At 43.1% G+C, this 12,034-nt stretch overlaps 1 protein-coding gene across 3 annotated transcripts in view; it reads left to right on the top strand.

Moving 5' to 3' along the window:
- The window catches only part of samd12 (sterile alpha motif domain containing 12), a 125,363-nt gene that overhangs the window by 31,683 nt on the left and 81,646 nt on the right, over nt 1-12,034 (top strand). For all 3 annotated transcript variants that reach the window (XM_014177607.2, XM_014177608.2, XM_014177606.2), the window contains exons 2-3: nt 1,456-1,652; nt 9,089-9,218. In XM_014177607.2, coding sequence (XP_014033082.1) covers nt 1,456-1,652; nt 9,089-9,218 — 327 coding nt within the window. The remainder of the gene's footprint in view (nt 1-1,455; nt 1,653-9,088; nt 9,219-12,034) is intronic.

The following is a 12,034-nucleotide window of genomic DNA, read 5'->3' as shown; positions in this document are numbered from 1 at the left end:
CCAGACCCACTGGCTCCAGGTCATCTATAAGTCTATGCTAGGTAAAGCTCCACCTTATCTCAGCTCACTGGTCACGATAACAACACCCACCCGTAGCACGCGCTCCAGCAGGTATATCTCACTGCTCATCCCCAAAGCCAACACCTCCTTTGGCCGCCTTTCCCTCCAGTTCTCTGCTGCCAATGACTGGAACGAGTTTCAAAAATCGCTGAAGCTGGAGACCTATATTTCCCTCACTAACTTTAAACATCAGCTATCTGAGCAGCTAACCGATCGCTGCAGCTGTACATAGACCATCTGTAAATAGCCCACCCAATCTACCTACCTCATCCCCATATTGTTTTTATTTACTTTTCTGCTCTTTTGCACACCAGTATTTCTACTTGCACATCATCATCTCCCCGTCTATCACTCCAGTTTTAATTTGCTAAATTGTAATTTCTCCGCTACTATGGCCTATTTATTGCCTTACCACCTCATTCCATTTGCACACATTGTATATAGACTTTCTTTTTTTCTATTGTGTTATTGACTGTACGCTTGTTTATTCCATGTGTAACTCTGTTTGTTGTTTGTGTCGCTTTGCTTTATCTAGACCAGGTCGCAGTTGTAAATGAGAACTTGTTCTCAACAAGCCTACCTGGTTAAATACAGGTGAAATAAAATTTTAAAAATGAAATCTAATATGCTACAACTAGCATGGGTTAATATGATTAGGATTGTGCTTTTTGGCTACTGGACAATGAAAGACTGTTGATATAAAATAATTGCCTCCACGGATATGGTATTGATTTTGGCTAGGCTACTTTGAAGCAAGGTAAGACGTTCCGGTTTCAAACAGTTCATTATGTTTTCAAAATGCATACTGCCTCTAGCTCATTGCAAAGTGGTGTGTGACATGCTGATGAAGCCTTCCTCTGCATTTGCTGTTTTGAGATTTTCTGCTCAAAGGCTCTATCTGTATGCTGTACAATTCCACAAAATGATGCACATTTCCCTAGGCCTATAGACCAGTCATGACCAGTCAAATGTATTTCCCTCAACTGGTATTTCCATCAATGAATAGGTTAAAAAGCATTATTTCACAAAGGTTTTTTTTTCTTAATTTCCCGGACAATTGGCCGGCGGCAATTTTATTTATTGGCTTAAATAAAAAAATGCCCAAGAGCCGGCTATTACCGGCAAGAAGTAAACCCTGTAACGCTGGTACCTTTGCTTCTACTATTCAAGTCCCCACTTACATTACAGTATTCTATAGTATAACATCTTTACATTCCTCAACTGAATTTGAGAATTTCACCATGATCCTGAATGTGATTCAGACTTGCAGTGTACACTTACCAAGTAGCAAGATGATGGTTGGTTCACAGACACACATCTATACTGTACACATTGGTGTCCTATAGTTTATTTAACCGTGTTTGTCCCCTCCTTCCCTCTTATCTCTCCCTGCAGCTGTCCACTGCAACCTGAGCCAGAATGGGATGGACCACCAGATGTGCCCGGACGATGTGACCTCTCACCTGGAGGAGGAGCCTCTGGACCAGGGCGCCATGCTGGACGACGACAGCCCCACCTATCAGGACGTGAGCCCCGGGTACCAGCGCCGCTCACCGCCCCAGCGCTCCGTCTCCGAGTCAGAACTCTCACGTGTAAGAACGGGGACTTCAATGCCGTCATCATCAACCCAGTCATCGGGACCCACCAGACATTACATATATTTGACGTATCCTAAATCCAGCACACCTGGTTCAAATAAAAAAACGCTTGCTGATTAGTTGACTAGTTTTCAGGTGTGCATGGTGTTGGAGCACATTAAATGTATGGTACGGCTGGTGTGACCCGAGGACTGGGTTGAGAAAGGCTGCTCTAACAAATGTCAGGATAGGTACCAGGCTGGGGTGACCACTCACCATAATCATTGGTCTGTAATAGATTTGTAGGTGCATTTTGGGATATTAGTAAGGCGTCTCATCTTTCGCTGTACCTTGCTAATTTTCAAGGAATTTCAGATCTGTAATTCTAACAGACAATCTTGAATTCAGTAATTACTTCCTTAGTACACACTCTTTCTGGCACCTAACCATTGCTTGATCAATTAAGTAAATACACAACTTTTCAAATTAACTCCCTTGACAGCCATTATTCAATGTTTCCTGAGAATGACTTAGATTAAAGGTTGTCGTCAGTGGAGAATTTATTTTATTTCCTCTCTAAAAATGGCATCCTGTCGAGACAACGGATCTGACATTTCCTCCTTTTTCTGCCTCTGTCTCTGAAGGGAGATGATAAAGAAAATGACAGAGATAATTATCTGTCAATCTGACTGCCTGGAACTGCTTTCACCCAGACAATATGTTCTCCAAGAAGCCCTATGTAGCTACGCCTTTGAAATGTAGAGGAACATCTAGGCTTGGGCAGATTGTAATATTGTCATTCCATCCTTCTCTTATCCCGGGATTTAGTGAAAACAAACATGAACTAAATTGCAAAGACAGGCAAATCCAGCTCATAATGTTACACAAGGATAGCTAGTGCGGACATTTACAAGCAAAAGTGAATGACAGAAATTGTGCAAATGAACAAAGTTGTGATGCATGCTTTTCTGATGGAAGAGTAGCATGTGCACACGGAGGAGAGAACTCTAGTAGGAAGCATAGGGAAAAAATGGCAGCTGTGCAGAACTCATCCAGAGCTCTCTGACTTCTGGCAGAAAGCCATTATAAGATATCGGATGGCAAACATTTTAGTAGTGAATTGCATACAAGTGTAACTTCATCACCTCATGTGCGCCGCACAACAGAGACTCACTATAGATATAGAAATCTATACACTCCCGTTGTGCGATTTACTAACAAACGTGTGACTGGCTCAACTGTTCTGGGGAACCATGGTAAGCTTCATAATGTGACATGAAGAATGCACGCTGCTTTATCTCCTACTGTATTGCACAAGTTGACTGCAGGTATTAACTTAAAAGTAGCTACAAATATTCACATTTTATAGAAAAATTTATAATATTGAAAAACTGTCCTGTGGCTTTTTCCAAATACCCTGGTAAACGGTATAACGCATAAGCCTACGAACAACTAGGATGTTGTTTATGGTCTCACTGTGTGGTATAGGCCTTCTATGTTCCTACAGTATAAGAGTGTGATAAACCACCATGTAGGTTCATTTGAAATGTTTTTTTAATAACGGCATGGAATCCTATTCAGAAATCTGTGGATGGGGGGCCTCCCGAGTAGTGCAGCGGTCTATGGTACTGCTTCACAGTGCTAGAGACTTCACTACAGACCTGGGTTCAATCACAACTGGCTGTGATCAGGAGTCCCATAGGGCGGCGCACAATTGGCCCAGCATCGTCCGGGTTGGGGTGGGGGCGCTTTACTTGGCTCATCACGCTCTAGCAACTCCTTGTGGCGGGCCGCGCGTCTGCAGGCTGATGTCAGTCGTCACATGAACGGTGTTTCCTCCGACACATGCGGCTGGCTTCCGGGATAAGCACGACTCAACCTTCATCTCCTGAGCCCGTTGGGGAGTTGCAGCAATGAGACAAGATCGAAATTGGAGCGAAATACAAAAGAAAAAGATACAAAATCTGTGCCAGTTATGTTACCTTCATAGGGAATCAGTCAAGTCTTCACATGTAGCATAAAGTACAACACTCTTAATCACAAACTGTATTTTCAACCATGCTCATTGGACAGTATCTGCCATTTGAGTTCATGACTTTGATACCCTTTTCACACTACTGAGCCAAACCAACTCGAGCCAAGCTGTACTGCTCTGGCCAGGCTACACATTCCACTAGTTGCTGGAACATGTTTGAAAGGACAATAAGAAAAGAAAAGTCGGAGCCATCACAGTATGGTGCAGTTCTGCCTATTGAGGAACTCTGTAGCTAAGCAACGGCATCGACTGAAAGCATGACCTGGTAGAGCATGGTTCCTTCAACGCCAGGATAATGGGTTCGATTCCTGGGACCACCCACCCATAAAATATATGCATGCATCACTAAGTCACTTTGGATAACAGCGTCTTCTAATATTATTATGGAAAATCAAGAAACCCTACAGATAATATCATGCCCAAAGCAATATCTTACTTTGTCTACACACACATTAACTCCTATTGCCCTGCTGTGTAATGGACCTATATTGACTTCCGAGGTCAGGGAATTAAAAGCCAGCGTTGTGTATGCACGTTCTTTTGATGTGGCCCAATGAAGTCGGTCTTCACACTGCTTGTAAATCCAATTTCTCAACCTGGAGGCGTCTTTTAAAGAAAGCGGTTATTAATTTACTCAGAATAGCGTGTTATTTCTCCCTCCCAGCCCGGCCTGCCGTCCACATAGAGACAGCCTAACCTGCCTTATCCCCGCAACGTAATGGAATAATTAGCTAATTTTCTTTTCGTTTGAGCTTTGGGAGAGAGCGAAATAATAATGGGAGAGAAACATCGGGCCCAGGCAACGCCTGCCGCAACGCTGGACTAGTTAATTAAGTGAGCTACGAAGGAGATGGGGCGAGAACAACACTGGGGCTCGATGTCTCAAATAACCACTCAGTCAGTGTGACGCTAATGGCTATTCCCTCTCAACAGTGAGGAAATGTATTGGAATGATGGAATGATGCAGTGTGGCCATTTATTCGCTAGATGGCGCTGTATGTTTGTGAATGCCAGAGCTGTATAGTGTACTAACTAGGCTACACAGTGGTGGAGCTATGCTAACGCTACAGTACGAGAGCTCCTTGAATGCCTTTACATTCTTGTAATAATGGTGTTACTTGAAATGAATCTAAGTAATTAATGAACTATCGGTAAGGCTTTTAGTATCAATATTAAGTATCTATTAATTACACCTGGTAGTAGTCTGTGTTGCTGTGGGTTTCATTTTCATGGCTTTGGGGACTGACATCCTTAAAGTGTTTGTGTTTTGAAGTTGTCCTTGCTCTGTTGCTAAGGTAACATGTGAAATACATGAACTGCGTAGTGCGTTAAATTATGCCAAGGACAGATTGACTGTTTTTTGTTTTGTGTGTGTGTGTGTGTGTGTGTGTGTGTGTGTGTGTGTGTGTGTGTGTGTGTTTTTACGAGCTTGTGCACGCAGACATATTCTCATTTTCTCTCTTAGAAATAAAGCTGGCTTTTTCTCGCTCTGTCACTCAAATCTCTAATTGGCCCAGAGTTTCATGAAGTTCTGTGGATGATTTCCCTTTGTTTCTCAGTCTCCTCTCCTCACTCACTCACTCACTCACTCACTCACTCACTCACTCACTCACTCACTCAGCCTCACCCAATGTTAAAGTCCCAGAAACACTGCTCTGTGTTACATTACAGTACTATGAAATACATGGATGGCTATTGATTGAGGAACTGTTGCAGTCAGCGAGCTCACCCTGTGCGGTGAACATTATACACACTCACCGCTGAGCAGTAGAGTGAACAAAGCCAAGCCCTCTCTCTTGGGTGACATACAGTACCAGTTCAAAATGTGGACACACCTACTCATTCAAGGGTTTTTCTTTATTTTACTACATTGTAGAATAAAAGTGGACATCAGAACTATGAAATAACACATGGAATCATGTAGTAACCAAAAAAGTTTTAAATCAAAATGTGTTTTAGATTCTTCAAAGTAGCCACCCTTTGCCTTGATGACAGCTTTGCACACTCTTGCCATTCTCTCAACCATCTTCACCTGGAATGCTTTTCCAACAGTCTTGAAGGAGTTCCCACATATGCTGTGCACTTGGTATATGTAGGTTCCCTTCACTCTGCAGTCCAACTCATCCCAAACCATCTCAATTGGGTTGAGGTTGGGTGATTGTGGAGGAGAGGTCATCTGATGCAGCACTCCATCACTCTCCTTGGTCAAATAGCCCTTACACTGCCTGGATGTGTATTTTGGGTCATTGTCCTGTTGAAAAACAAAAGCTAGTCCCACTAAGCACAAACCAGATGGGATGGCGTATCGCTGCCGAATTCTGTGGTCACCTACTCTGTGTCTCACAAAGGCACGGCGGTTGGAACCAGAAATCTCAAATTTGGACATATTTCCACCGGTCTAATGTTCATTGCTCGTGTTTCTTGGCCCAAGCAATCTCTTCTTCTTGTTGGTGTCCTTTCTAGTAGGGGTTTCTTTGCAGCAATTCAACCATGAAGGCCTGATTCACGCAGTCTCCTCTGAACAGTTGATGTTGAGATGTGTCTGTTACTTGAACTCTGTGAAGCATTTATTTAAACTGCAATTTCTGAGGCTGGTAACTCTAATGAACTTGCAGAGGTAACTCTGGGTCTTCCTTTCATGTGGCAGTCCTCATGAGAGCCAGTTTCATCATAGCGCTTGATGGGTTTTGCGACAGCACTTGAAGAAACTTTGGAAGTTCTTGAAATGTTACGTATTGACTGACCTTTATGTCTTAAAGTAATGTCGGACTGTCATTTCTCTTTACTTATTTGCCATAATATGGACTTGGTCTTTTACCAAATAGGGCTATCGTCTGTATACCACCTCTATCTTGTCACAACACAACTGATTGGCTCAAACACATTAAGAAGGTAAGAAATTCCACAAATTAACTTTTAACAAGGCAGACCTGTTAATTGAAATGCATTCCAGGTGACTATCTCATGAAGCTGGTTGAGAGAATGCCAAGAGTGTGCTAAGCTGTCATTTTTAATACTTTGTTTTAGGTTACTACATGATTCCATATCTGTTATTTCATAGTTTTGATGTCTTCACTATTATTCTACAATGTAGAAAAAAGTAAAAGTAAAGAAAAACCCTGGAATGAGTAGGTGTCCAATGTTTTGACTGGTACTGTAGGTCCCATTTATGCTTTGCGAAAACCAAACACTGCATTCCACAGTAAGAACCTTATACCAACGGTCAAGCATGGTGTAGGAGTGTGATGGTTTGGGGATGCTTTGCTGCCTCAGGACCTGGATGACTTGCCTTAGAGATTACTTCCTTCTATTATCTGAGAATTCTACAGGAGAATGTCAGGCCAATCGTCTGTGAGCTGAAGCATAAGCGCAGCTGGGGTCATGTAGCAAAACAATGATCCAAAACAGACAATCAAGTCTACATTTGAAGTTTTGGAATGGCCTAGTCAAAGTCCAGACCGAATCCCAGATGAGATGTTGTGGCAGGACATGAAACGAGCAGTTCATGCCTGATAAAACCCACAAATGTCGCTGCGTTTAAAGCAGTTCTGCACGGAAGAGTGGGTCAAAATTTCTCCACAGTGACTTGAGAGACTGATCAACAACTACAGGAAGCGTTTGGTTGGAGTCAATGCCTTAAAATATTTGCCCCTATTCTAAATTCTCTACTTTTGCATATATTTTTTTTAATACTGAATGTATGATCTTCAATGCAAACCTAAAATTAGATAAACGGGAACCGGAGTGAACAAATAACAATTACATACTCATTTAATTTCATTTATTTCATAAACAAAAGTTATGCAACACCAACAGTAATGCCCCCATGTGAAAGTAATTTCCACTTTACACTCTAACTGGTTGTGCCACCTTTAGTTGCTATGCCTCCAACCAAATACTTCCTGAAGGTGGCACAACCAGTTAGAGTGTAAAGTGGAAATTACTTTTTCAACAGGGGTATTACTGTTGGTGTTGCATAACTTTGGTTTATGAAATAAATGAAATGAAATTAGTATGTAATTGTTATTTGTTCACTCCGGTTCCCTTTTATCTAATTTTAGGTTTGCGTTGAAGATCTGACATTCAGTATATAAAAAAAATATATGCGAAAGTAGAGAATTTAGAATAAGGGCAAATACTTTTTCACAGCACTGACTCCAACCAAATGCTTCCTGTAGTTGTTGATCAGTCGCACACAAACACGCACGCCTTCTTTCTTTCTCTCCCCGTTCCTCCCTACTGGCTCATCGTAGTGTTTCTGGCTAAGCCATCCAGAGCTACACTAGCTCATTCGCCGTACTATACTGTACCATACGCCCCAGGCTGCTAGTCAGGGTTAATTGGTGTCGAGCTGAGCTGTATTTAATGGTTAACGTGGGTTGTTGTTGCAACGCTATATTTCCCTCAGCGGAGGTCTCCTGTCTCTTCCGTCTCTGCAGATATGGTGTCTCTGTGGCCTGCCAAAGCAGTCACGTCGGTCGTCTGTACTCTAACTATGCTTGGCACTGGGAGAAGGACAGTCTCTCTGTATCTCTCTCTCTCGTCAGTCAGGCAGAGATAGAGACATAAATGGGAATGCGGTGGGTACTGTTATGCTGGCCTAGACGAGGTGGAGGCATGCTCTATTGCTATGCTGCACCACACAGCGAGCCGCTGCTGACTGGAGTGGGAGGGAAATGGGAGTAAGGGGGTGGATGTGAAATTTTAACCACCTCTCTCGGTGGGTAATTTGAGTCGCCCCTCAATCAAAAGGATGCGATGCCAGCACTTTCGCTACAGTGGCGGCTTGTTCAGCGGGACGCGCACTGAATGCCTGAGGGATTAGGCAACATATGAACTATCAACCTGGCTGCATGTTGTTGACTGTCAAAGGATTTATAGTATGTCCCATTTGGTCTGATAAATAGTGCTGTACAATGATTCCATTAGTGCTTCTTGTGTAACATGCATATCCGCTTATTACCATATCTGTAGACATTGCTATATCATTGGTAAGGGAAAGGGGGATACCTAGTCAGTTGTACAACTGAATGCATTCAACTGAAATGTGTCTTCCGCATTTAACACAACCCCTCCGAATACTGGCATGTACTGTGTAATTTCTAACCCTCTGAAGACTGGCATGTACTGTGTAATTTCTAACCCCCTGAAGACTGGCATGTACTGTGTCATTTCTAATCCTAAAGCCTGCATGGTGTATATGCTAGCTACTCTTGTGTATTGCTGTCGATTTTACTGACCTGCAGATCTAGTCTTAGAAACTGTGCCATCCGGATTATACAGATGGCCCTTTTATCTGCATTGGTTGATATTGTATTGTTTGTGTGTGCACTGTATATGTACAGTCTGTGTTAGTACTGTATGTGCGATCTATTTTGCACCTATAAGTCATCTGTTGTCTTTCCCCTCCATGCAGTCGGGGAACGTAAAGCTGTCCAAGCCGGTGGCCCTGTGGACCCAGCAGGACGTGTGCAAGTGGCTGAAGAAGCACTGCCCCAAGCAGCACCAGATCTACAGCGACGCCTTCAAGCAGCATGACATCACAGGTGCGCCCGCCACAGCCTGAGTCTTTCTGTCTCGTCGCGGTTACTGTTGCCACCGTCGCCATGTCAATCATCCCCCTAACGAGCCCCTCCAAGGTCACACCCGCCCACCCGCCAACGACCCGCCTGCCGCATAATGACGAAGGCTAATTGCCACGCACTCAACCTCTCGGAGCACGACTGATTACATTAGAATGTTTATTTGCAGCTCGCCGTGACTGGCGAAATTGAGCACTTCTCCCATAATGCTATTAGGCCGTGAGGAAACCGAGGTCGCTGGGGTTAAGGGCTCAACCGGAGCACACGGCAGCAGCGTTCCATTAAGGGGTAGAAAATGCTAGCTGAAAAATGCTACTTTCCATTAAGATTAGTAGGAGCTGGCTACATACAGTAAGAATCCCACTTATCTCATGTCAATAACATGTACATAAACAAATAAAATAGCAAACGATGCATGTAATGAATAAAGAATAGAGCCCATTTCATCCATCTCATTTTGCTCATGAGAACCATCACCACGAGTTTGGCTAAATTCAAACTTCCTTGGCGATAAACTTAGATTTCAAATATTAGATAATCTTTGCACGTTGTCTCTAAATATGCATTTCCTCATTTAGCCCGCCGATAATGAAACAAGCACATGACCTAAGATGTTGTCTCACAATTAGTGTAATGACCTGCAGTTGTGAGATGTTTTTGTCTCAGGATCAGAGGAGTGGATAAGGGGTTAACCACCGGCCCAATTAGCGATAACGATATGCACAAAACACGCTAGTAATTCCCCTCGTCATCCCAACCAGCATGAATTAACAGACTGCAATTAAAACAGGCCAGGCCATACCAATCGGGCTCACAATGCAATTTGCATCCCAATCATGCAGAAATATCGTGCATAATTTTTTCACTAGATTAGATTTAACTAGAGCAAGCAAATCATGAGGAATGTAGTATTGTGCTTGAGAACCACACTGTGTAAACAAACTAGTCGAATAGGAACAAGTACTGTGTACACAAAACACAACTAGAAAGATCTATTGAGTCCCACTGGCCTGGGCTAGGAAATTGAGTTTGAAATTGAAAATGCTGTGTGTGTGGTTCGTTTCTGGTCTGATTAGGAGAAGGCCCTTTGTTTGATAGGACTTACTTTTGCTATGGTATCTATGGTAACAGAGTCGTAAGCCAACACTCTTTTAGGAAGTCAATACTACCAATTTTATTGGTCTTGGCCCACTGGTCATCCTTTCAGAAGTAGCAAATCAATACAGGGTACCGTATCCAAATCATAACTCTTACACGTCCCTTATTTATGTCCTAGCTCTGACAGTGCAAGATATTTTACATCTCCGGGCTTTGCAGCAGCACTACGTTTTCACTTCTTTGAACGACTTCAATATGCAGCAACGTCGAGCAGCAGCCAAAGTCAAAATCAATGTTTCCCATCTGAGCGCCTCGATTGCCAAGATTCCCCCCCTCTCTCAACGCTCCCGAAAGACCGCCTCCGAGTTTGACATTAACACCGAGCTGTCATTTTAAAATGCATTAAAGCATATTAAGGTGTAATTAGATATTAGTCCCCTAATCTTGTGTAATTACAAAGACTGAGTCGTGGCAGCGAGCAAACAGCGTAGTGTGGTAAATGAGTTTAGTACACATTTACTGATACCGTAAGTGTAATCAGCGGAGAGGTGCACAAACATATGTAATCAGAAGAGAGAAGTGAAGAAGGGGTTGGCGTCGATTGAATCGCACTCCCCTGTCATGGAGCGGTGCATTGAATGAATTAGAACATGGTGATCCAATGGCCTCCCACTCCAGACAGATAAAGAAAGGAATTGGATTAGATATGAGACAGTTGGGCTGTGTATCCCAAATGGCACCCTATTCCATATGTAGTGCACTACTTTTGACCTATAGGGGCCCATATGGCTAAGGACAGAAGTAGTGCACTATATGGCAGGTAGCCTAGTGGTTAGTGCATTGGGCCAGTAACCGAAAGGTTGCTAGATCGAATCCCCAAGGTAAAAATCTGTCGTTCTGCCCCTGAACAAGGCAGTTTAACTCAGTGTTCCTAGGTCGTCATTGTAAATAAGAATTTGTTCTTAACCGACTTGCCTAGTTAAATAAAGGTTCAAAGAAAATGTAGGGAATAGAGTGCCATTTGGGACACACACTTGCAGTCAAAAATGTAAGAATCAAACAATCTAAAGTGACTTTAGGGAAATGGTGATGTTTTTAACAGCGTTGGTTCTATTCAGGGGTTCACCTCCGTAAGAGCATACTGTAAGAAGGATAGTAGTCTTTTATTGTAATATCGAGTGTTTTGATGTATCACCAAGTGCTATTGGAAAAACCCTGACTGCTGCTTAACCCAGTTGAACATGTTGCACACCGCTTATAAATGTTGTAAAAGGTTGTCACACAGCCAAGTTCCATCCCGTTTTTCCTCGGTCCATCTCTCCCTTTACAAATCACAGTGGCTCATATTACACAGTGGCAACCTGTGAGACACCTACCCAGGCATGTTCAAATCACAGTCGGTGTAGGTTATGATGGGCTAGTGCTCATTCCTCAAGTGCTCTTTAGGGCCCAATCAATGCAATGCAATGCATAATGGTCCGGGTGGCCATTTTGACTAATTGTTCAGCAGTCTTATGGCTTGGGGGTAGAAGCTGTTAAGGAGCCTTTTGGTCCTAGACTTGGCTCTCCGGTACCGTTTGCCGTGTGTTAGCAGAGAGAACAGTCTATGACTTTGGTGACTGGAGTCTTTGACAATTACCCAGTAGAAGGGTCATTTAAATGGTGTTTTTCACCTTTCTCAC

The sequence above is a fragment of the Salmo salar genome, chromosome ssa27 (assembly GCF_905237065.1).
Source record: "Salmo salar chromosome ssa27, Ssal_v3.1, whole genome shotgun sequence".
Taxonomy (NCBI): Eukaryota; Metazoa; Chordata; class Actinopteri; order Salmoniformes; family Salmonidae; genus Salmo; species Salmo salar.
The sequence above is the reverse complement of the archived record's forward strand: the minus strand, read 5'-3'. Positions and strand labels throughout refer to the sequence as shown.